This window comes from Balaenoptera musculus, chromosome 1, assembly GCF_009873245.2.
Source record: "Balaenoptera musculus isolate JJ_BM4_2016_0621 chromosome 1, mBalMus1.pri.v3, whole genome shotgun sequence".
NCBI lineage: Eukaryota > Metazoa > Chordata > Mammalia > Artiodactyla > Balaenopteridae > Balaenoptera > Balaenoptera musculus.
The window spans coordinates 7,379,986-7,405,534 of NC_045785.1; the positions used below are offsets into that span (position 1 = coordinate 7,379,986).

Genomic DNA, 25,549 nt, shown 5'->3' on the forward strand with positions numbered 1-25,549 from the left:
CCCACCCCATGGCCCGTGCCAGCTCTGCCCCTTTAATGGAGTCCAGTCAAGTGACTGGGGAGAGAAAAATGACAAATATTCAGGAGCTTAGGAAAGGGAGGCTGGCCCCTAGCTGGGGGCGGGAGACAGACAATGGGGTCACTGGTCTGTTTGCAAGCTCAGGATGAATTCACACCAGCAGAATCACAAGTCCAGCCCAGGCTCCACACACCAGCACCACCCTCAGCCCACGTCCCGCTCACCGAAGGGAACCAGCACGCTGCCATCGGGAAGCTAGCTCACTACAGGGTGCTGGGGCACAGGGGGCAGGGAGCAGTGTGGTTTGGAGAAAGGCCCAGGACTGAGAAAGAACAGGAAAGAGGAACAGGGAGATGGCTGCAGCCCTAAGGTGATGGACGGAGTAAGTGTACACCCGGCCTCTATTTCTCAGACCGGGCCGGGGACATCCCAGTGGAGCCCTTTGCCCTTTTCCAGGAAAGGCACAGACCCTGGAGCTCACGTGGAGCTGGGCCCGGTTCCAGGGCGGACGAGGACTGCTCCAGACACCACCACCTCTCCCTCCCCAGGAGGGACCCTGCGGAGAGAGAGACCAGGCAGCGGAAGGAAGGGGTGAGGCCTCCTCGGGCAGCAGGGATGTGCTCAGCGTGCTGGTCCAGCCTACGTCCCAGCAAAGCGCCTCGCTGCGGGGGAACAGGCTGCGGAGAGCTCTTCCAGCTCCTGCAAAGTCCAGCCGGGAGGACTGGATGCTCATAGGTGGCTGGAGAGGGGCAACAGCCCTGAGAGTAAGCCCTCCCCAGGAAACCAACACAAGGTACAAAAGCCTGGGCCAGCTTCCAAAGCCGGCCAGCCCCAGGGCCCCACAGTTCAGGACACAGCCCGGCACAGAGGTCACCAGAGAAAAGGGGGGGACTCCCAGCACCAGCATCGGCCGCAGGTGGGGACACCCAAGTCACTCGACTCAGGGTCATGGGCTCCTCCAAGGGCAGCAGCCCCCCAGCCCCTCTGAAACCCTCACGCCCATCCCTGGCCGGAGCTGACCAGAACTACTCCATTCTGGGCTCGGGGATCTCATGACCTCCTGACCTCCTAATGGGCCTAACACCTTCCCAATGAGGGCAAATGACTGGGGCCTGGAAAACTCCGAAATAGGACCCCGACACCCCAGAGTCTCCCAATTCCTGCTGGAGGTTAACTTTGGAAGTTAACTCTGGCAAAGTCAACTTCGCATAGGGACTTAACTTCGGCGAAAGTTCTTCAAAACCATCCAGGGAACCCGACCTGCCAAGCCCGGGTTGTCCTCCACGCACACGGCTGACCGGCTGGAGAGGAAACACGGCCACACGCACCAACGCGTCCAGGGTGATTCCCATTCCCGACGTCTGCCCCTTGTCTGACCACATGATTTTTGGCTTTGATACTTCCTCTTTGCCCCCTGAGCTCACTATCTTGCCGTCCATACCAACCAGCATCTGCTACTCGGCTACCCGCCTACCCGAAAACTGCGCGGCTCAGCTACCGGCTCTGGGGAGATGAGCCAGGCAGAGAGGCTCCCGGAAAAACAGGTCCCAGACACTCCTGCAAGGGCAAAAGGCTCCACGGGGGTGAGACTCGGGCACCAACCTGGACTAGGTCTCCCCCCAGACAAGCCCAAACCTGCTTGGCGGCATGTGCTGCTTTTAGCAGCCGTGGCCTAGGAGCCCAGGGGTTCTATACAGCTCAGCTCTGCCGCCCAGAGTTCCCAGAGGATGGCTTTTACCCAGTGACAGCACGACACTGGTCGCCATGGGGACAGCACCCCGGATCCACCAAGGTCTCAGCAGCCAAAGCAGGCTCCACGCTTGGTGGCACCTCCTGGGCTCCAGGCTGGCAACCACATCACCAGGCATTCCAGCTGCCAGAAGTGGAGGCATGTGGGCCCAGGGGTGAGGCGGCTCCTGGCAGAGGTCCTGGGCCTCGTGACAGACCAACGAGGGCCTCCCCAGGCTTGGGCTCCCTTGGTGGATCACGGTACCTGGGCCTGGGTCTGACCACTGCCTACCCGCACGATACTGGGCAAGTCCCTGCACATCCACCTCCGTTTCCTCACCTGCAAAACACACGTATCCTGCCCATCTGACTGACCCGGATAATGTCCGCAGCATAAAGCATCACAAACAGTGTCTTGTGGGGTCACCCCTCAGGGTTCTAGTACACCTGCTCTGCTCTAGTCCCACGTGCCCCAAACCCACCTCACCCCCCATACCCCACCGAGCCCAGCACACACATCCTACCTCTGGGGCTTTCTAGGGGGGTTCCCTTCCCTCAGGGTCAGTCATCCTGTGATCTGCACCCAAAATTCTTTACATGTTTGCTCCTGTTTCCGTCTGCCCTGCTGGGCTGGCAGCTAGAGGCCAGGGGCAGTCGCCTGGCATCCAGATCAATGGGCTACTGTGACCGGGACTGTGCCATCGCTGGCCCAACTGGCCCTTGATGCTCTTCTCCGGGACAGAGGTCTGCCTCTTCTGGGTGTCAGGAGGTGGGAGCAGAGGTGCACAAGGGCTTGGAGGCCCCTGCTCTCAGCTCTACACAATAGAACGCATCACGCTGGTGAAGAAGGGTCAAGGCAGCCCTTCACAGGCCAGAGCCCGAGGCCGAACTGAGCAACCGGCCCTGCTCTTCAGCTCTTACCCTTTCTTGGGGTTATTTTTTTAAATTAATTTTTATTGGAGTATAGTTGCTTTACAATGTTGTGTTGGTTTCTGCTGTACAGCAAAGTGAATCAGCCCTACGTATATATATCTCCCCTCTTTTTTGGATTTCCTTCCCATTTAGGTCAGCACAGAGCACTGAGTAGAGTTCCCTGTGCTGTACAGTAGGTTCTCATTAGTTACCTATTTTATACATGGTATCAATAGTGTATATATAGTGGTATATATGGTATCAGTAGTGTATATCCCAATCTCCCAATTCATCCCCCTCAACACGGGGTATTTTTTTTCTTTTTCTGTGACACATGTTATCACGTACCAAGTCCTTCTGTTTGATTTTTCAGTCGGATTCAACGTATATGAGATTTTTGGGTTTCATTTTATTATTATTAGGTTACAGGTAATTCTCATGAAAGTGTTGATTAAAGTTTAAAAAGATTAGGTTCCCATCCCACTGACTGGAATTCTCCCGGGGCCTGACAGTAATTTCAGTCCAGAGTTGGTTATCACCTGGAGCCTCTGGGAGAAGCCTCAGAGCCGCGCGTGAGCAGATGGGGGTCCCGGGACCCCGGCAGCCGGTCCGCACAGAGGGGGAGCCTCGGTCTACACGGGGATCTGACAGACCCCACTCTGTGCCAGAGCTGGACCAAGGGGAAACGTGAGACTGCGAGCACAGCACGGGCGCTGGCCCCTCGGGGCTCCTGACCTGACGTGATAACCGCTACACGGAAGGAGAGATCCGCAGGCAGTTCAGGAGCCGGAGGAGGAAAGCGGGCCGACCCCGGAAGGGCAGAGAGGGCGACAGAGGAAGTGAAAGAGCAGAGGCCAGATGGTGTGGGAAAGGATTCCAGGAAGAATGCTGGCTGTGAAACGGAGATGGTGCCAGCACCCCACCCGAGGGCCGCTGAGAGGGTCAAGTGGGGTGACGAGCAGCGGGGTGAGCTTGCTCGGTCCCTGGAAGAGCAGTGCACTGGGTGGGCCCGGGTGGGCCCTCCCCTTGGGCCGCTGGCTCCCTGCTGGGTTGCCCATGACCACAGCTATTTTAACAAGGTTCTCAGTGTAACCCTGAGACCAAATGACCTATTTTAGGCTCGCTGGCAGCGGACCCTGAGCCCGCAGCCTTGGCTTCCGCAGGGGAAAGCCAGCAGCGCCCTGGGACCGCCCAGCTGGCTCAGGCTGGGGACCTTCCCTGGAAAGTCTCTTCGAGAAAGAGTGTGATCAGACGGAGGCTGGAACAGGCCTGGAGCCAGCGTGCCAGCACCGCAGCTCCAGGGCCAGGAGGAGGGAAAGAGAAAGGACGAGGGCTTCCTTAACAAAATGCGCCACATCAAGACAGGGTCCCTCCAGCCCCGGGACAGCTGGACAAGGGTCTATACGAAGCATGACTCGAGGATGGTAGGTCTGCAGGCGACTGGCCACAAGGAGGCCTTTGCCAAGTGCGCACCAGGGGCCTGGAACTGGCACTTGCCGCATCCGTCCCCGGTGTGGTGCTGGGGCAGGGAGAGACCTGGAGCTCAAACAGAACCAGCACATTCAAAGGCACGTGGAGGTGAAAGGCCCAGAAAAAGAAGGCAGCAGGAAACCCTTCCAATTTTCTCATGCCCTCCTGAAATACCATGCTAACTGCCTACATCACACCTGCTCCTCAGGTAAAACACTGTTCTGCTTAAAAATGCACATGGCCTGTAAGCCACTCCTAGATGGTCTTTGTTTACCACACCCTGGACCCACATGACCCGTTCTATGACCTTGAGCATCTTACTCAACCTCTCAGGGCCTGTTTTCTCATCGTGGAAGTGGGCCTGTGACAGTAGCTGCCTCACAGGGCTGTCGTGAGGATTCTCTGGGATAACTTTATATGCTACTTGACATGGAACCTGGCACATAGGAGGAGCTCAATAAATTAAATTAATTATAATTAATAGCAAAAATGAAAAACAAATGTCGAGTAGTAGAGGATCAGGGGACTTCCCTGGTGGTCCAGTGGGTAAGACTCCTCACTCCCAATGCAGGGGGCCTGGGCTCGATCCCTGGTCGGGGAACTAGATCCCGCATGCATGCCGCAACTAAGAGTTCGTGCACCGCAACTAAAGATCCCGTGTGCCGCAACTAAGATCCCACGTGCCGGAACTAAGACCCGGCGCGGCCACAGAAAAAGAAAAGGTAAAGGATCGGTCAAAAAATGATAGCACAGCCACATGGCTGCATATCACACGACTGCTAAAATGTTTTCTTGAAAATCGTTTGAGGACGTGGTAAAATTATCATAAGTAAAAAAAATGGATGTTAAAATGGATATTACAACGTTTAAACTGTGTGGTCTCAACTCTGTAATGAAAATACATGCATATTTTTTTTAAAAACCTGCTGGGAAATTAACGCAAGGGAATAGTGATTCTAGCTACATGGTAGGAGTCAATCCTCTAAGCTTTTCTGCTGTTTCTGTCTTTCCCAATGACTTTCCACAATGACTATGCATTCTTTTATAGCCAGGAAAAACGATCGACATATGTTATGGAGAGAACAGCACTGACAACAAGAAAGGCACGAACTCAGCATTCTGTTGAGCCTGCTTTGGAAGCTACGGCTCTCCGCCCCCGAGCCTACAGCTGGGGCTTCTCAGCAAGGCGACCTTCCCAGAGAAGCACTGATTGCCTTTGGTTCAAAGTCAGTCCAGCGAGGATGTCGGGTCTGCTCGGCCACCCTGGGGACCAGGAGACAGCGCTCCATGTTCCTGCCTTTCCGGGGGACTATGGGCTCCCAGACCCAGAGCCTGGTCCACTCATTCACCCAAGAACACGCTGGCGCTCTGGGGGGCCCAGCCCCACAAATACAAAGAGGGAAGCCACAAGGGGCTCAGAGTTGGTGAAGAGATGGACCAGGAGACAGTGTGGGGAGTAGCAGGGCCGAGGTACACGTGTGTGGTGGGGATCACAGGAGGGCCTGGCCCTGCCTGTGGGAGGCAGGGGAGGGGGTGGGCTCAGGGCTGGGCTCCTGGCAGCCGAGAGGCAAATGCAGGGACGGAAAGGCGTGAACGCACGAGGCCTGAGATGGGAGCTGAAAGCCATTCACTGTGGCTGTTTGTGGAGCAGGAAGTCCTGCTGTCCGGTGGGCAGGGGTCCTGCTCATCACGCTAAGGGGTTCGGATTTTATCCTCAAGGCAGTAGAGAGCCACTGAAAGACTATAAGTCGGGGAGAGACCCGCTGATGTAGCCTTCGATACTCACTCTGGGTACAGGGTAGAAAGTGCACGGAGAGGGCAAGACGAGAAGTCGAGATGCCAGTTAGGGGCTGTTTGTGGTGATCGAGACAAGAATTAACACGGGCTCAGACCAAAATGGGGGTTCAAACCAAGATGGAGAAGACAAAGCAGATGTGAGGAGCATTAAGGCAGGAGAATCAAGAGGACTTGGTAACCTCCTAGATACCTGGGGAAGACAGGAGTCGGTGGTTGGTCCCCAGGACACTGGGTTCATGGGTGGCACGTCCTCACGACAGAGAATACAGGCGGGAGCACAGATCCCGGGGCGGGGAGAGGTTATGACCCTGGACCTGCTGAATGTGGGGCGTGTGCAGCCAGAGGCCAGTAGAGAGCGCACATCAATCTGGGGGTCAGCAGGGGGTCTGGGCTGAGGGGGTGTATCTCAAAGGCATCGACCAGAGCTCTGTTGGAGTCACGGGAGTATGTGTGACCTCCCAGGGAGAGTGTGTGACACTGAGAGGAGAGGACAGAATATGGAGAACACCAGCATGACCATGGTGAGGGGAAAGGAGGCGCTGGGGGGGGGGGAGGGCGGGAGGCAGTGAGCAGAGAGGCAGAAAATGGGGGAGGGGGGAGAGAGAGAGAGGGGTCTCATGGAAGACAAGGGAGGGACAGGAGGGCTTCCAGAAGGAGGCTTTCGAGGGTGGTCTTGGAGGAGCACAGGCCAGGCAGGTCTACCCACTGTCCAGTGCAGTACTGGGGGGCCTCTGGGGCCCTCTCCTGGAACCATTTGGTGAGGCGCTATGGTGCAGGCCCGTGCACCAGGGTCTCCAGCACCTACCTGGACCCAGCAGATACTGAACACGTGTTCACCGAGGGAAGAATGGGATGCGGGGCGGCCGGGAGGCGTGGGTTGAGGGATGCCCAGCCTGCTGCTCTCCTACCTGGGTCTGGGGAGGGCAAGCAGTGCTCCCGGTACCAGACCCCTCCAGCCCCAGAGGGGAAGCGTGTGCCAGTCCAAGGTGGTGGGCAGGACCCCGGGACGGATGGCCAAGCACTGACCCATTGGTGGGGCGGCCTCAGGCCCCCTAATGAGGGCAGCTGGAACAGCATAGGTCAGAGTTGCGGGATCCGGCGGAGCAGAGCACAGGCATTTGCTGAGAGACAGTGCCGCCTAGTGGCAGGAGGCGCTCACACCAGGCTTCTATGGGACGGTCCTGCCCATCACCCCGAATGCTCCTAGGCCTTTCTGGGCCTTTCATGCTGGGGTCCTGAGCACTGGAAGCAATGATCCAGGGCTCTTGCCACCTGGGTGGCACCTGAGACTCTGACAGCAACATGCCCTGTGGCATCAGCTGAGGTCGGCTCTGCCAACGGGGAAGGTGGGCGGGTTAGAATTTTATCAAAGCCCCATGTGGCCCCATGGCGTGGGCAGAAATGTAGGGTCCTGCTCTCAGGCTTGAACCTCCATAGTGGGAGAGACTGGACTGCTTGCTGTTTTGTTGGCACAAAGAAAATACAGAATGCCTGTGAGGCTTGTCGCTGGAGGTGACTGTGGGGCGAGGGGCAGACTGAAGGGCAGCCCAGCAGCAGAGAACCATCTCCCCAGAGATTCTCACCCGGCTCCAGGTTCACTCCCAGGAGCCTGCTTCCCGGAGAGAGAAGTACCCAAGGCCAGCCTGTCTGTCTGTGGACGCCCCACACCCAGGAGGGCCCGGATTCCAGGGCCACGAAATCACACCCACATGCCCACGGCTCACTCCTGACTGCTCAGCAGTTTCAGGCCAGGTGAGGTCACCATGACCGCCTTAAATAACTCAGCAGAGCTCATTTTTATTTTCAGTTGTTGGTTTAGCTGAGCAAGACAAAAACAGTTCTCTTAAAAACACTTTTTAAAACTTCCCCTTTAAACAACAAGGTCCTACTGTAGAGCACAGAGAACTATATTCAATATCCTATGATAAACCATAATGGAAAAGAATATTTTAAAAAAGAATGTATATATATATATATATATATATGTATAACTAAATCACTTTGCTGTACAGTAGAAATTAACACAACATTGTAAATCAACTATACTTCAATTAAAAAAAAAAGAAAAAGAAAAATAGAAAACCAACACCTAAAACGAACACATTGTTAATCAACTATACTCCAATATAAAATAAAAAGTTAAAAAAAAAGAAAAAAGAAAAATAGGAAACCAAAAAAACGTTCAGAATCTTAAAAAAACCTTCCCTTATTGTAAAAGAAATGTATGTGCAATGTTAAAAAAATTAGTTTTACAAAAAAATGTGTGACTTGGAAAGTCAAAGTCCCTTATGTGGTTCCACCCTCTATCAACATTTTCTATAAACAACCTGGTAAATATTCTTTCAGCTTCTTTTGTTCTATACACATACATTCGTGAGTGTGTGTATATGGGCAGGGGTGGGGTGGGGAGTGTATGTGGTGGTGTTTTCTATACTGACACACAGTTCTACAGCTTCTTTTGATATTTTCCCACTAACAGCTTTCTACTTAGAGGCATTCTTACCCCTGCAGCTCAAATTCAGGGTAACCCAGTGACCCAAGACCAGGCTGGGAGAAAAGGTGATGCCCCAGGGACTCAGAAGCCTGAGGGTTTCAAGTGAATACGGTTCGGGAGCAGCGGAGAGGGAGCCACGCTAACACCCAGATCAGCCCTGGAGGAGAAAAGACCTCTCCCAGAAGAAATATCCCAGGACGGGGCTGGGTGGGGGGGGCAGACTCCACACCCCTTATCTTCTCCCCAGCGGTGGCTGACAGCCCAGCTGGCGCAGACAGGCTGCGGCACGAGGGTGGCCCGGGCGAGCGGCTGTCCCCGGGAGCTGCTGGGGCCACGGGAACACCCTGTACATTTCTGCTGACTTGGGCGCACAGGCCGGGTCACGCCCAGCGTCAGAGCTCGGGAACCGGGCCCTGCGCCAGGGCAGAGCCCTGCGTGTGACATCCAGGAGAACAAGGGCAGCCTCAGGAAAAGCAGTCCCGTGTGCCAGGTCTGCTCGCCTCCCCGGCCTCAGGGGTCAGCAAACACGCCCATCGGCACTCTGCTCCTGGGGGCCCGCTCACACCAGACAGGCCACCGGCGGCATGATTTAACGGCCAAGAATTCCAAGCAATTGGAAATTGGTGGTCAGGGTCCTGGGCTAAGGCTTCCAGAAAGGGAGAGCCCATTAAGTGCCCAGCAGCTTCCTGCGGCTCCAGGACAGACAGAGACAAACCCAGCCCTGCAATCGGGCTGCAGGTTTGCATCCTGGGCCCCCCAGTAACTGGCTGCAGTGGCTTATTGCTTCTGAACCCCCGTTTCCTTGCCTGCTAAGTAGAAGTAATACAGCTGGCAGCTCGAGCCTGCTAGACAGTAAACACTCAGTGTTACCATTATTACAACTGGCTGAGGGTACTCAAAAGAGAAATCACTCCCTTGGGCACACGGAGACCTCCAGGGCCACTGGGGCCACCTCCCCGGGCACAGCCAGGAACACAGCAGCCACCGTGCAGCCCGCACCTAGACCCCTGCACGCGAGGGTGGTTTCCTTGTCCTGAACAGGGTACTGGCGGCGGGGGCGGGGGTGGGGTGGGGGCAGGGGGCAGGGGCCAGGCAAAGGTTAAAGAAATGCAGCCACCAGAGCCTCTGCAGCTCTGGGGCCCCCAGACACCTCCATTTCTTCCTCTTCCTCCCCCAGGCCTAGAAAGGGATCCCCCCCATTACCTGGTTGGGTCCTTGGCTCCCAGCTGGGGAAGGAGAAGGGACCGCCTGGAGGCTCTGGAGGCTCCACGTCTAGACGCTGCCGCCACCCGGGGCTCAGCTCTGTGGGTGAGGCAGCCGCAGCCCCGAAATCTCTCTCTCACGGACCACCCATCTGGAAGGGCTGGAGCTACGCTTTCTAAAGGAACCACAGCTTGCTGTCGCTGGCCACGCGGGCCCTCGACTCTGGACTCACCCTGGTCGATGGAGTGCTGGGGCAGCTGGCTGAGCTGGCTACTGACCACCCCCGCGTAGGTGCGCAGGAACTCCTCCTCGCTGGCCGTCAGCTGCAAGGGCGAGAGGGCCGGGTGAAGGGTGGCCCGCACCCGCTCCCTGGGCCTCTACTGTTGAGAACTGACCTTCTAGTTCCAGGGTGAGCACCCTCTCCCCTCTGCTCCCACCCCTGAAACTCGGTCCATGGGGCCCACAGGCCTCGCCACCGGGATCAGATCGGGGACGGGGATTCCAGCGTAGGGCAGGCCCTGCTTGGGGAGCCCCTCCCTCTCCTGCTGAGAAGGGCCACTGCACATCTGCTGCCCTCTCGGTGGCTGTCCTGCCCCCCGGTCACCCCTGGAGGAGAAGACTCTTGGGAGAGGGAAGGAAAGGAAGGTCAGGGCCTTTAGAACCCTCACCCACTTGGCCCAAACTTGGCACAGGGGGTGGGAAGACTGCCCCAGCAGGGCCTGCCGAACTGGACATGCTGGTGTCTGTGCCCGGGAGCCTGAATTAGCCACAGCCAAGCCAGAGGCCTGGCATCCCCTTCCCCAGACCACAGCTGCTACAGAAGGTGGTTACAGCCCCTCTGCCCGCCTGCATCAGGCACCCTCCCTGGGGGGCCTGCTGCTCGACACCCCAAAGGCACTCACGTTGGAGCCCATCTTCCTCAGCATAAGCAGCACTCGGACCTTCTGCTGAATGTACATCTCCTCCGGACTCTTCCCGGGGGCCCCCTCGCGGTTCATCCCCTGGCCAGCTCTGGGGACTCCTGCAGAGCAAGGAGAAGCATGGGGTGGGGCGGTGTCAGGACGAGACACACCCGCATACAGGCACGAGTTGTCAGGCCGCCCATGTTGCATCAGGGGCTCGTTTCTGAGAGCCCAGAGCAGGAGGCGAGTTGCCCGTTCCTCCCTCACGCCTGCTGGCCCGACAGCCAGACTGAGCAGGGATCTCCCCGGAGCAGGCGCTGGTGGCCAGCCCCCTCTGTGTGTGGAGCTGTCAGGCCCAGGGGGCTGAGCTGACCCAGACTTCTGGCCAGCTATACCTTCCAGCCACCCCTCAGCAAGGCTCCTGCTATGAGCCCAGGAGATGTGCTGCATGAAACCCAAAGTGTCCCCGTCTTTCAAAGCCAGCAACTTCCATAAGGAGCAAAGTGACGTGATCAGAGGCAGCCGGCTGGGGCCTGTAGCTGCAGCAGCCATGGGATCAGTACCCAGCCCCCAAACACCAAGACAGCTCCCTCTGCAAAAGTCCCTGACGAGTTCAGGAGGCTGCCTCCTGGGCTGGGCTCCAAGGAGTCCCTCGATGGGGACGGCGAGCCCGGGGCTGCAGGCACAGACACCCGCCCGGGCTCGCTGCCGCCACCCTCACAAGCCCACCCACCTGTCACAGGGTGGCTCCTGCACGCGGCAGCTGCGTCCAGGTGCAACAGGGACCCGACCTGCAGAAAGGTCCCAGGAGAGAAGTCCCAGGGTTTCCTCCCTCCAGGAGGAGCTGGGGCGGGGGGAGAAAGCCGGGCGTGGAGGGGTTTGGGTTACACACTTGTAACTCCTGGATGAGTCAGAAATAACGCAGCAGCTGGTGGGGGTGGAGCCCTGGCAGCCCTGGTGCCAAGGAGCTGCGCTCGGAGGACCAAGGGAGCCGGGCTTGCGGGCCAAGGGCACTCCTCACACCATCCATCCCTCAGGGTCCAGCAAGCCTTGGACCAGCAGGCTCTCCCAGGTGAAGGGCAGACTCAGAAAGGTGCCAGAGCCCTGGGCAGCAGCCTCCCTAGAGGCTCCTGTCAACCGCTCAGTCCCCAGAAGCTAACAGGGGCTCCGGCCCTAAAGGCCTGCACAATAGGGCAAAACGCGTATTGCATAGCAATACGTAGGTGCAAAAAACGTAGCAGCTGTACACTCAATGCAGTGCCGTCTCCTTACAGGGCCTTCCTTTCCACCACCAAAGCCCAGGCTCCCTCTTCTACTGTCTGCTCCCCTGCCACCTCCCCCTGGCTCAGAAAAGGGTCTAATTAACAACTAGTAACTCCACACCCTCTCCAGTATTTGTTGTTTGTAGATTTTCTGATGATGCCCATTCTAACTGGTGTGAGGTACCTCATTGTAGTTTTGATTTGCATTTCTCTAATAATTATGATGTTGAGCAGCTTTTCATGTGCTTCTTGGCCATCTGTATGTCTTCTTTGGAGAAATGTCTACTTACGTCTTCTGCCCATTTTTGGATTGGGTTGTTTCTTTAATATTGAGCTGCATGAGCTGTTTATATATTTTGAAGATTAATCCTTTGTTGATTCGTTTGCAAATATTTTCTCCCATTCTGAGGGTTGTCTTTTCGTCTCGTTTATGGTTTCCTTTGCTATGCAAAAGCTTTTAAGTTTCGTTAGGTCCCATTTGTTTATTTTTATTTTTATTTCCATTACTCTAGGAGGTGGATCAAAAAAGATCTTGCTGTGATTTATGTCAAAGAGTGTTCTTCTTATCTTTTCCTCTAAGAGTTTTATAGTGTCTGGTCTTACATTTAGGTCTCGAATCCATTTTGAGTTTATTTTTGTGTATGGTGTTAGGGAGTGTTCTAATTTCATTATTTTACATGTAGCTGTACAGTTTTCCCAGCACCATTTATTGAAGAGACTGTCTTTTCTCCATTGTATACATATCCTTGCCTCCTTTGTCATAGATTAGTTGACCATAGGTGTGTGGGTTTACCTCTGGGCTTTCTATCTTGTTCCATTGATCGATGTTTCTGTTTTTGTGCCAGTACCATATTGTCTTGATTACTGTAGCTTTGTAGTATAGTCTGAAGTTAGGGAGTCTGATTCCTCCAGCTCCGTTTTTTTCCCTCAAGACCGCTTTGGCTATTCGGGGGTCTTTTGTGTCTCCATACAAATTTTAAGATTTTTTGTTCTAGTTCCATAAAAAATGCCATTGGTAATTTGATAGGGATTGCACTGAATCTGTAGATTGCTTTGGGTAGTATACTCATTTTCACAATGTTGATTCTTCCATTCCAAGAACACGGTATCTCTCTCCATCTGTTGGTATCATCTTTAATTTCTTTCATCAGTGTCTTATAGTTTTCTGCATACAGGTCTTTTGTCTCCCAAGGTAGGTTTATTCCTAGGTATTTTATTCTTTTTGTTGCAATGGTAAATGGGAGTGTTTCCTTAATTTCTCTTTCAGACTTTTCATCATTAGTGTATAGGAATGCAAGAGATTTCTGTGCATTAATTTTGTATCCTGCAACTTTACCAAATTCATTGATTAGCTCTAGTAGTTTTCTGGTGGCATTTTTAGGATTCTCTATGTATAGTATCATGTCATCTGCAAACAGTGACAGTTTTACTTCTTCTTTTCCAATTTGTATTCCTTTTATTTCTTTTTCTTCTCTGATTGCAGTGGTTAGGACTTCCAAAACTATGTTGAATAATAGTGGTGAGAGTGGACATCCTTGTCTTGTTCCTGATCTTAGAGAAAATGCTTTCAGTTTTTCACCATTGAGAATGATGTTTGCTGTGGGTTTGTCATATATGACCTTTATTATGTGGCGGTAGGTTCCCTCTATGCCCACTTTCTGGAGAGTTTTTATCATAAATGGGTGTTGAATTTTGTCAAAAGCTTTTTCTGCATCTATTGAGATGATCAAATGGTTTTTATTCTTCAGTTTGTTAATATGGTGTATCACACTGATTGATTTGCATATATTGAAGAATCCTTGCATCCCTGGGATAAATCCCACTTGATCATGGTGTATGATCCTTTGGATTCTGTTTGCTAGTATTTTGTTGAGGATTTTTGCATCTATATTTATCAGTGATATTGGTCTGTAATTCTCTTTTTTTGTAGTATCTTTGGTTTTGGTATCAGGGTGATGGTGGCCTCATAGAATGAGTTTGGGAGTGTTCCTTCCTCTGCAATTTTTTGGAAGAGTTTGAGAAGGATGGGTGTTAGCTCTTCTCTAAATGTTTGATAGAATTCACCTGTGAAGCCATCTGGTCCTGGACTTTTGTTTGTTGGAAGATTTTTAATCACAGTTTCAATTTCACTACTTGTGATTGGTCTGTTCATATTTTCTATTTCTTCCTGGTTCAGTCTTGGAAGGTTATACCTTTCTAAGAATTTGTCCATTTCTTCCAGGTTGTCCAATTTATTGTCATAGAGTTGCTTGTAGTAGTCTCTTAGGATGCTTTGTATTTCTGCAGTGTCTGTTGTAACTTCTCCTTTTTCATTTCTAATTTTATTGATTTGAGTCCTCTCCCTCTTTTTCTTGATGAGTCTGGCTAATGGTTTATCAATTTTGTTTATCTTCTCAAAGAACCAGCTTTTAGTTGTATTGATCTTTGCTATTGTTTTCTTTGTTTCTATTTCATTTATTTCTGCTCTGATCTTTGATTTCTTTCCTTCTGCTAACTTTGGGTTTTGTTTGTTCTTCTTTCTCTAGTTCTTTTAGGTGTAAGGTTAGATTGTTTACTTGAGATTTTCCTTGTTTCTTGAGGTAGGCTTGTATAGCTATAAACTTCCCTCTTAGAACTGCTTTTGCTGCATCCCATAGGTTTTGTTTGGATCATCGTGTTTTCATTGTCATTTGTCTCTAGGTATTTTTTGATTTCCTCTTTGATTTCTTCAGTGATCTCTTGGTTATTTAGTGACGTAGTGTTTAGCCTCCATGTGTTTGTGTTTTTTACGTTTTTTTCTCTGTAATTCATTTCTAATCTCATAGCGTTGTGGTCAGAAAAGATGCTTGATATGATTTCAATTTTCTTAAATTTACTGAGGCTTGATTTGTGACCCAAGATGTGATCTATCCTGGAGAATGTTCTGTGCGCACTTGAGAAGAAAGTGTAATCTGCTGTTTTTGGATGGAATGTCCTATAAATATCAATTAAATCTATCTGGTCTATTGTGTCATTTAAAGCTTCTGTTTCCTTATTTATTTTCATTTTGGATGATCTGTCCACTGGTGTAAGTGAGGTGTTAAAGTCCCCCACTATTATTGTGTTACTGTCGATTTCCTCTTTTATAGCTGTTAGCAGTTGCCTTATGTATTGAGATGCTCCTATGTTGGGTGCATATATATTTATAATTGTTATATCTTCTTCTTGGATTGATCCCTTGATCATTATGTAGTGTCCTTCCTTGTCTCTTGTAGCATTCTTTATTTTAAAGTCTATTTTATCTGATATGAGTATTGTTACTCCAGTTTTCTTTTGATTTCCATTTGCATGGAATATCTTTTCCCATCCCCTCACTTTCAGTCTGTATGTGTCCCTAGGTCTGAAGTGGGTCTCTTGTAGGCAGCATATAGATGGGTCTTGTTTTTGTATCCATTCAGTGAGCCTGTGTCTTTTGGTTGGAGCATTTAATCCATTCACGTTTAAGGTAATTATCGGTATGTATGTTCCTATGACCATTGTCTTAATTGTTTTGGGTTTGTTTTTGTAGGTCCTTTTCTTCTCTTGTGTTTCCCACTTAGAGAAGTTCCTTCAGCATTTGTTTTAGAGCTGGTTTGGTGGTGCTGAATTCTCTTAGCTTTTGCTTGTCTGTAAAGCTTTTGATTTCTCCATCGAATCTGGATGAGATCCTTGCCGGGTAATCTTGGTTGTAGGTTCTTCCCTCTCATCACTTTAAGTACATCATACCACTCCCTTCTGGCCTGTAGAGTCTCTGCTGAGAAATCAGCTGTTAACCTTATGGGAGTTCCCTTGTATGTTATTTGTCATTTTTCCCTTACTACTTTCAATAATTTTTCTGTCTTTAATTTTTGCCAATTTGATTACTATGTGTCTCGGCATGTTTCTCCTTGGGTTTATCCTGTATGGGACTCGCTGTGCTTCCTGGACTTGGGTAGCTATTTCCTTTCCCATGTTAGGGAAGTTTTTGACTATAATCTCTTCAAATATTTTCTCTGGTCGTTTCTCTCTCTCTTCTTCTGGGACCCCTATAATGCGAATGTTGTTGCATTTAATGTTGTCCCAGAGGTCTCTTAGGCTGTCTTCATTTCTTTTCATTCTTTTTTCTTTAGTCTGTTCCGCAGCAGTGAATTCCACCATTCTGTCTTCCAGGTCACTTATCCGTTCTTCTGCCTCAGTTATTCTGCTATTGATTCCTTTTAGTGTAGTTTTCATTTCAGTTAATGTATTGCTCATCTCTGTTTGTTTGTTCTTTAATTCTTCTAGGTCTTTGTTAAACATTTCTTGCATCTTCTCGATCTTTGCCTCCGTTCTTTTTCCGAGGTCCTGGATCATCTTCACTATCATTATTCTGAATTCTTTTTCTGGAAGGTTGCCTACCACTTCATTTAGTTGTTTTTCTGGGGTTTTATCTTGTTCCTTCATCTGGTACATAGCCCTCTGCCTTTTCATCTTGTCTATCTTTCTGTGAATGTGGTTTTTGTTCCACAGGCTGCAGGATTGTAGTTCTTCTTGCTTCTGCTGTCTGCCCTCTGGTGGATGAGGCTATCTAACCGGAATGATCTTTTTAAAAGCCAGAACGGATGACATTTCTCCCCACTCCAACCTACCCCAGGATACGCTTCACGCCCTTGCCAGGACCCCACACGGCTGGCCTTGCCTCTTGCTCCCACTCCTCCCCTCTGTCTCACTGGCCCCCGGTCTGTTTCTAGGACCTGCCAAGAAGCTCCTCCCCAGCAGCCTTTGCACTGGGGTCCCCAGGCCTGGAACTGGCTTCTTTTCTGCTCGCTTAGATGCCTTCCTGGGGAGCCTTTCCTGACTGCATGACCGAAGCAGGTTGTGCGCCCCACCCAGGCCCTCTTGGGCACGTGGTCCGGTCACATCCCAGTTTCTTTTTCTTTTGTTTTATTTTTAGGCCGCACCATGAGGCATGCAAATCTTAGTTCCCCAACCAGGGACTGAAACCGTGCCCCCTGCATTGGGAGCATGGAATCTTAACCACTGGACCACCAGGGAAGTCCCTCGTCTGCTTCCTAGAGCACCTGCCGGGGTGCTCGCTCACTGTCTTCCTGCACCTGTTGGAGGGCCGGGGCCGTGGCTCCTTCTCTTGCCCCGTCTACCCGCAGCCCTGGCCCAGTTGGCTGAAGAGAGAACCCAGACAGCCTGTGGGGTCTGGGCTTCCACCCCCTACCATCTCCACATCACTTATGGTCAAATGCAAGTCCCTAATCCAGTCTCCATAACCAAATTTAGCTTTTCCAAAGACTCATTCCTGACTATTTTGTATGCCTTGGGCTGTCGTGTTCTCCAAGGTCATCTGAAATGCTCCATGAAGCCTTCAAACTGGGAATTAGGGCTTCCAGGGGTAAAAGTCTTCCGATTCCGTCCTGTGTCCAAGGGCTAATGGTCAGTTGGCCCTCTCCTTGTGGAAGACAAGGGACTGGCCACTAGGTGTCGCCACACACAAAAGAACCAGAGCTCCAGGGCCACACCCACCCGCTCCCCTACCCCCTCCCCGCTACTTCCCCCTCACCCCCCACCCCCTCGGCCCCCAACACAAGCCCCCCAAAGGCCCTCCTGGTTCAAGGCTTCGTAGTGGTCCTACTGTCACAAACCACCCCCAGTCCTGGGTCCCAGAGCAAGCTCTATCCCCCCATTTAGGGGCCAGCTCTACCCAGGCAAGGATATGTCTCTGGTTTTGCTGTGCGTCCCAGGACCTCGGGATGCTGGCTTCACAGAGGTTGAGAGCCCCTTCCTCACTGTCCTTTCCTGACCAGCCAAGCTTCCTCCAACAGGGGTATGAGGGCTCAGAACCCACAGGAGTGACTGTGTGTGGGTGCCCGTGTCAATCATTTTGCACGGGGTCTATTTCACAGAACTTTGCTCCTCCCAACAATCCTACCCTTGGTGCCCCGTAGAGACCGGTGCTGTTCCACTGCAGCTCCACTATCCCCAGGGACACACCACACTCACACTGTGATTACCAGGGGGCCTCACACACCCAGCCATGGGCCTGGGGTGTCGTTGGTGCCTGAATGGGTCTTGGGGGCCAGGTCACTCCCTGTTCACACTTCCCTGGCAGAGACCAGTTCTTAAACTGTTTCTCCTTGCCTTGGGAGGACTCCTGCCGTTCCTAAAAATTCTAGTCTTCTAGGATTCTTCGAACTCTAGTTTGAGCTGACTCCACCCTGCTGCTTGACAGAAAGAACACCCAGGGATGGGTCAGGGCCGACTGCGGCATAAACACGTGTTCCTGCCCTCCACGCTCCAATCCTGATGGACAAGAACATCGGGACCTGTTTACATAATTCCGTCCTAAACAGAAGCTGCATCAAGAGTGCCAATGTGAAGGAAATAATTGAAGAGAATACATCACAATCAACCCAAAAAACAACGACCTTTCAGTCGCTGGTATGCTGCAAGTGTATTACAGTGTGTTTGAGTTTGGTGCCTATCCAAGTGAACATGCGGTTAACTTTTCATCACAGTTTTGACACACATCAGATTAACTTCACTTGAGAATTCTTATTCTTCCCTGTAGGGATCAAGAACTGATCTCCACTAAAATGTGTTTAAATTACCTAAGTCCAAACTGCAAAGAATTTGGACACAATAATTATTCATTCAGTCCTCAGCTGTGAGAGCCGAAGGTAAGGTAACGCTGCTTCTCGGTTATGGTCTCCTGGCGACCCCATAAACACACCACCGCCTAAGATGGTGGAGCTTCCATCCTAAATCCTAAGAAAATCTCTCAGTGTTAACTGCCCAAGTCAGAGACAGACCTGCTCCCTCTCTTAAGATATAACATTCTGGAAGCTAAACAGGGAAAGGCATACATGAGCCAAAAAACGGAAAATGGAAAGAAACAGGCAACTAACTATCAACTATGCAAACGAAAGGCGAGGGGAGAGGCTTGTGGCTAAGTGGATGTTGTGCCACAGATATCCACGGCTTACGCGAAAGTGGGCGTGATTCCAGAAAATTACACCTGATTGGGACAAATGCACTTCAGAGAAACTGAGGTCCATACATTCACTGCAGACACACAGATGCATTCACCCCCCCACACCCCTTCCACACACTTCTGTTGGTTCTGAGCTTGCATCTCTGTTGAAGGAAGGTTGGTAGGTAAAAGACAGTGAGGAAGGGGTTCCCAACCACTGGGAAGGACGCATACCAAGTTCCAAACGTGGCTCGTGGCCTGGGAGGCCGCACCGCATTTTCTGGGAGGCATCGAGGTCGTCGGTAAGATACCACGTTCCTGCCCAGAGATTAGAGGGACCTAATCTCTATGCACATGAGCTCCAGCTTGGAAACAGCTGATCTCACTTTGGAAGAACTGGGAGGTAGTGCAGGAAAGACCCAGAGAGCAGGACATGCAGAAGTCAGACCCATTCTGATAAACGACTTTGAAAGCTGGCCTCCCTTTGACAGGCAGGGGGCCGGGGTGGGGGGAACCCAAATACAAACACAGCCACCTGCACTCCTTTTTATTTATAAACTTAAAGCTAATGCTGTTTAACACCCACACTTATGTAAATTGGAATATACATTTATACCCAGGGTGGTCTACCACCTGCTTGTAAATGCTGCCTGACCTCAGGCTTGGCCAGACAACAGGGGGGGCCTATAGGTATACAAGCCACCTCTCCCCCATGGGTCCCAGCACTTGACTTTTGTCCATTAAAAAAAAAAAAAGTGATATATTTTAAATGTTCATGTTTTAAAATGTACATTTTCATCTGTACAATGTTCACATTGCATGAAAATACAATGTCATATAATTGTGTGATTCACAGAGCTTATATAAAATATTAATTCAGACCTTACACATCTTAACAGCCTAGAAGACACCAGCAGAACCGCAACGCTCACTCTAAGAACCCACACAGCTGAAGCAATGAGCATTATCAGGGACGATGAAGAAAGGATATGAGATGTGCTAGCTTCACGGTCAGCCCTAGAGCCGGTACCCAAGGCCCTCTCCTCAACGCCGTTCTATGGCCACTCTACCAGACATCCTTCCCCTGGGGTCCTTACCTGCTTCTGGAAATCACCTTCAGGAAAACACGTGCTCAACTGTGACGGGCAGGTTGTGGCCGGGGAGAAGGAGGAAGGTGCAGCCCTGTGGAAACACAGAACCCAGGTCACGGGAGGAGCCAGGAGGAGCCCATGGCTGGTGCTGTGGGATACAGGCGGATGGCGGGAAGCTCGTGGCCAAGGGTCCTGCACGGTCCAGAAGTATCTGTATGTCTGGCCAGCCCAGGAACTTGCACCAGCACCCTGGGATAAGGTGCCGACTGCAGCTATGCACTATCATTTCCAGCCAAAGCAGGTCACCACACACCCTCCTCCCCTTGGGTTAGTCACCAAGGCCGATTGAGAGCCGTGCTAGGAGACGTCGAGGACCAGAGTGAATCATTCCCGGGCAGCTGATGGGCAAGTCCTGCACCTGCCCGAGAAGGCGTCCCACCCACCAAACAACACGACGAGCCAGGCACAGCTACCTCGGCGCTCCGCCCACTTTGTGCTCAGACTTGCATGGTGTTTGTGTGCTTGGGGAACATCTGTAGTTGTATATGGAAACATAAGTTTACACACACACACACACACACACACACACACACACACAACACAGATGCAGATAATTTACAACCTACTAGTCTGGCCACAGGTCTGCTTGCCCCAAACACACCTCTCCTAGGAATCAGAGAACATTCTCTTCTCTTCTTTGGCCTTCCGCACACACCCCCGTCGCTCGGGTCCCCTGCAGGTTGACCGGGCAGGACGGAGGCTGCTGATGGCGGGTGGAGGTGCCCGCGAGGGGGTCGGAGTCTCGCCTGCCCGTGGCAGCCCGGCCACCCCTCCACTGCGGAGCGTGGGCCTCGGAGCACTTGGTTTACAGGTGGACTCCTGGCTCTCCGCCCTGCGGTGAGGACAGATGTCTTTGGATAATTGAGAAACCTATTCTAGGGGACCAAGGGGAGCTGTGCAACCCATCTGTCTTCAGCAATCTCTGCTACTCACTCACCCAAGAGGCTGAGGCAAACGTGCTTTCCAGAAGAAGTGAGATTTAGAAGCCTCCCCTACAGGGAGATGCTGCTCTGGCCCCGGGTCGCTGGTCTGCAGAGCCCGTTGACCAGTGATGGCCCTGGGATGGAAGAGCAGTCACCCGCCACTGCCACTCCCCCACCCTCAGCCTACCCTATGGGAAAGACATTTATAGCGATTAATTGCTCTTTTATTCCTCCAGACATCAAAGCACTGAAATACCAAGGATCCCTGGGGAACCTTCTACCCAAGTCCCCACATTCCTTCAAAAAGAGATGAAAAGAGACAACCCTCTCCCACTTCTGAGGGGGTTTAATTTCTCCAACTATCACAACAGCCAATTAGCCTCCTACTGTCTACAGGTCTCAGACTGTCCAAGAAGCAGAGAGGAACCTCGGCTTCATGACTTGACGGAGAGGGCGCCTATGGGACGTGGTGGTTCCTGATGGGACCATCTGGGGACTCGCACCAGCTGTTCCATTTGCCACCCGATGATCAGGTCAATGTTCCCAATTTACAGAGGAGGAAACCGAGGACCAAAGCTCCTGGGGCCCCAGAGCCGGTGGAGACAGTGAGCACGCTCCCGGAGCTGGACTCTGTTTCCAGTTCTACTCTGTCGATGGTCAGCTGTGCAACCTGAGGTCAGTCACTGCCCTCTGAGCCCTCCAGTTTGCCGCTGGTCAAAAGGAAATCAGGACCTCTACCGTGTCCTCCCTCGGAGGACGCAAGGAGATGAGGGCTGGCTTCATGAGCGTGAGGCCTGGGCACCAGCACAGGTCCGAGCACTCATAAGGGCCCTACTCTTAGTTGAATGCTCTCCTGTCGCCGTCTTACAATTCTGAATAATTTTTTAACAAGGGGTCCTGCATCAGGTGCCACAAACTATCTAGCCAGTCCAGAATGAGGGAAAGGATGTCAAGCGCTCTCAACTGCCAAGGGGCCCTTAACCTTAAGTAGACATGACATGGACTCAAGAAAGATTTACTAAAATAAAACCTCTCTAGGTGAACACAGCCCTGTGTCAGGCTCAGGGAGCAGGAGATACAAAGCTGGGGCTGTGACACTAAGCCTGCCTTCCAGGAGGTACCAGAATGGCTGAGGAAACCACACTGCACAAGGCAAATGGAAAACAACACAAATTATACGTAACAATGAACCAAAAAGATAGGTCAGGTTAAAAACACAAACACTTCCAAGAGTGCCAACTGCATGTAATGTGCCGTGCCCAGCACCTCCCCATGTGCAGCTCAGAGGTGAGAGGAAAAAACCCAGGGCCTCAACGCAGTGTAGTAAGTGGCAGCGTAAGGGGATGTGCAAAGCTCTGTGACAACACAGAGGAAGGGGAGGGACCAGATCCCAGCAGAAGACCCTGAAACTGGGTCTTGAAGGATGAGTAGGAGTTTGCTGGTAGAGAAGATGGGGAAGGGCACTGCAGGCAGAGGGAAAAGACATTTTTTTTTTTTTTTTGAAAAGACATTCTTTGAACAAACAATTACTGAGCATCTTTTATTATATGCCAGCTTATTATATGCCAGGCCCTGTGCTGGGCATTGAGGATACACAGGCGAGCATGGGATGGTCTGCTTGTGATGATGGCTCCCGGTGAGCAGGGGAGACAGGCATGAATCAAGTCACACCCAGGTAAATGGAGCCTCAGATGGTGATAAATGATGGGGGTCGGGGGTGGTAAGTGCAAGGTGTCCTAGGACGCGAAGCTGGGAATCTGACCTTGCCCTGGGGGCAGGAACCCTTGGAGGTGACTTCTGAGCTGTTACCCAGGTCAGGAGGAGCTGGGTTGGGACACACACACACACACACACACACACACGTGTAAAGGTCCTCAAACAGGAAGAGACTGGGCCTTTGGAAAAACTGGAGGAAGAAGGTGTAGCTGAGGCCAGGGAGGCAGGTGAGGGGGCTCAAGGTGCTGGACCACATGGGTCTCAGGGGGGTGAGGAGAGGTTCAAGCGGGAGAGTCGGGAAACGCCTGAGACCCCTGTGGCTGTGGCGTGGAGGAGAGATGGGGAGGAGCTGGAGGGAAGGTCCCTGCTGGGCCAGGTGAGGGCCGGGGCTTGGGCTGCGGGGTGACGGAGAAGGGACGGTGAGGATGGGAGGGCTTGGGACACTTCGGCAGGTGGAACTGCGGGACAGGAGCAGTGTCGGAGCCTGGACTGCCACTGCGGCTGCGGGAGGGGGTGTGGGTGTGATGTGCCAGCTACCGGTCTGCTAGTGACGGCCCTGAGGACAGGCCAACAGCTGGGGCTGGGCTCCCAGGGCCACAGAGAAGCCCCTGGCTGGAAACAGGGCAGGCTCGTCCTTCAGATGAAGTCGGTACCACCGTGCACATCCACAAAGTGTTCTGGGGACAGTCAGATCGTGGTGACTGACCAGATCCGGGAAACATCTGGGGCACTTCTAGGAGACGCTGCGCTGGATGGGGTGGGGGGCTGGGGGGGCACTTTGGGAAGAAGGAGCGACATGGGTGACGGCGAAGAACTGACATCCTGGCATGTCACGTACCAGCCGTGTGGCTTTGGGGAACGCATTCATTCATTCAATCAACAGACGTTCTGAGCACTTACTGGGACTGGGATACAGCAGTGCAAAAACAGGCAAAAGTCCCTACATACATTCTAGGGAGAAGGGAGAACAGACAAAATGAAATAAACAAGAAGTAATCAGTGGGTAAACAACCTAGTAAGGAGGAAGGAGATAGGTACTGTGATAAAAAACCCCGAGCTGGGTGAGGGGAAAAGGAGGTGTCAGTGGTCAGGTGAGCGGGTGAGCCAGGGGAAGCCTGGGGGAGCCGGCCTGGGGCCCTGGGCGCAGCAGGAGGGACACCAGCGAGGGGAGGAGGGGGAGGGGAGTGGATCAAAGGAAGGATAAGGGTGGGGGTGGTGAGGAACAGGACCTCCTTCCGTGTTGCACGTGCTGCCCGGAGTCCTTGGTTTCTCAGCCTCAGCGCTAGTGGCGTTCTGGGCGGGATCGTTCTCTGTCGCGGTGACTGTGCCACCCATGGGAGGTTATATAGCAGCATCCCTGGGCTCTACCAGCCAAAAGCACCTCCCCCTTGGTCGTGACAACCAAGAATGTCTCCAGACTTTGCCATGTGCTCCCTGGGGGGTAAAATCCCCCCCAGGTGAGAACACTGCTTTAAAGAAACAGCTGACATATATTCTGGCTTGCTGTTGGCCGGGCGCTGTTCTGAACCCTCCACGTACATGAATCATTCAGTCTTTGCAACAAGCATCCCTATAAGGTTTTACAAATGAGGGCGCTAGTCTATGCTCACCCAGCTAGTCCGTCCTAGTCCGTTCTGGGGCAGGATTCGAACCCAGAATGTCCAGGCTCCCGCCCATGCTGCACTGCTCTCCAGTAAACAAGTTAAGTGGACAGAAACGCGCTCAGCAGAGGGAGGCAGCCCTGAGCCTCATCTGCAGCCCGGGCTGCGAGTCCCACTTGGGGCAGCACCTCAGGTCCCCCAGCGACACCAAAGCTGGGGCACCAGAGAGAACTTCCACGAGCTCCACTCCCAGTAATTAAACCGCAACCTCCCAGACTCTAGGGCCTCGTGAGCAACCACCTTAATTAATAAATTCCACATTTCGGCCTCCTCCACCCAGAGCCAGGCTCGGCGTTAGTGAACCGCACTCCACCAGCAGGAGCAAAACAGGTGTAATGATGGCTCTGCCGCCGCTCAGGCAGTTTGCAGGACGCAGCACCATTCTTAGGTGATGAGCTTGGGATAAGGAATTTGTCCTGAGGTCACCAACCCAAATTCCAACCTGCCCCAAAGCTCCTTCTTGCTCTGTGAAGCCAGGCGAAGTTGCAGAACAACAGTGATAATTACTGTGGTTGCTAGAGCATTCCTAAGGGCCAGGCACAATGTCAGGCCTGTTCAGCACATGGGGTCCTCACGACAAGCCTGCGAGGCAGGAATTAGTCCCATTTTATAGATGAGACAACCAAGGCCCAGAGAAGGTAAGTAACCTGCTCAAGGCCACGGAGCTAACAGGTGACAAGCCTGGATTTGAAAATCCACGTTTTCTCTCCATCCTATCAGCCCCGTCCAGTTCAGAAGCTGATAGAAACATTAGCCATTTTACTTTATTTTTTTGGCCACGCCCCATGGCATGTGGGATCTTAGTTCCCCAACCAGGGATCGAACCTGTGCCCCCTGCACTGGAAGCACGGAGTCCTAACCACTGGACCGCCGGGGAAGTCCCATTAGCCATTTTAACTGAAACTGAAATGAAAACTTTCCACTTTACAGGGAAAAGGCAAGCCAGAGCCCAAAATAACTGCTAATCAGAAAATGAAATAAGGCAGTTTAAGAACTAAATACAGGGAATGGTTCTTGATGGAATCCAGGGAGGGGAGAGGTGAGGGAGTCATAGGCCGCTATTGGGCAACTGGAGAAAATTTAATAGGGAGTATTTATTAGATATTAGTATTGTATCAATGTTATATGTGTTGAATGTGATGAATATATTGTGGTTACGTTGGAAAATATCCTGGTTCTTGAGAGATACAGGCTGAGTATTTAAGGGTGAAATGTCTCAATGCTTGCAACTTACTCTGAAATGGTTCTGGAAAAAAAGTGTGTGTATGAGTGTGTGTGTATATGTATGCATGTGTGTGAGTATATGTATGTGTATATGTGCGAGCATGTATATGTGTGTGTGTGTATATGTCAGTGCTGTATGCGTATATGTATG

At 52.0% G+C, this 25,549-nt stretch overlaps 1 protein-coding gene across 2 annotated transcripts in view; it reads right to left on the reverse strand.

The window, feature by feature from the left end:
* The window catches only part of CTNNBIP1 (catenin beta interacting protein 1), a 49,751-nt gene that overhangs the window by 6,579 nt on the left and 17,623 nt on the right, over window positions 1-25,549 (reverse strand). Inside the window, exons 2-5 of one of the 2 annotated variants that reach the window (XM_036827168.1) lie at window positions 20,476-20,706; window positions 19,821-19,905; window positions 10,525-10,643; window positions 9,855-9,945 (exon numbers count right to left, since the gene is read on the reverse strand). In XM_036827168.1, the coding sequence (XP_036683063.1) occupies window positions 9,855-9,945; window positions 10,525-10,620 (187 nt within the window). In that variant the 5' untranslated portion in view covers window positions 10,621-10,643; window positions 19,821-19,905; window positions 20,476-20,706. The remainder of the gene's footprint in view (window positions 1-9,854; window positions 9,946-10,524; window positions 10,644-19,820; window positions 19,906-20,475; window positions 20,707-25,549) is intronic. The other variant, XM_036827161.1, reaches the window with a different exon arrangement.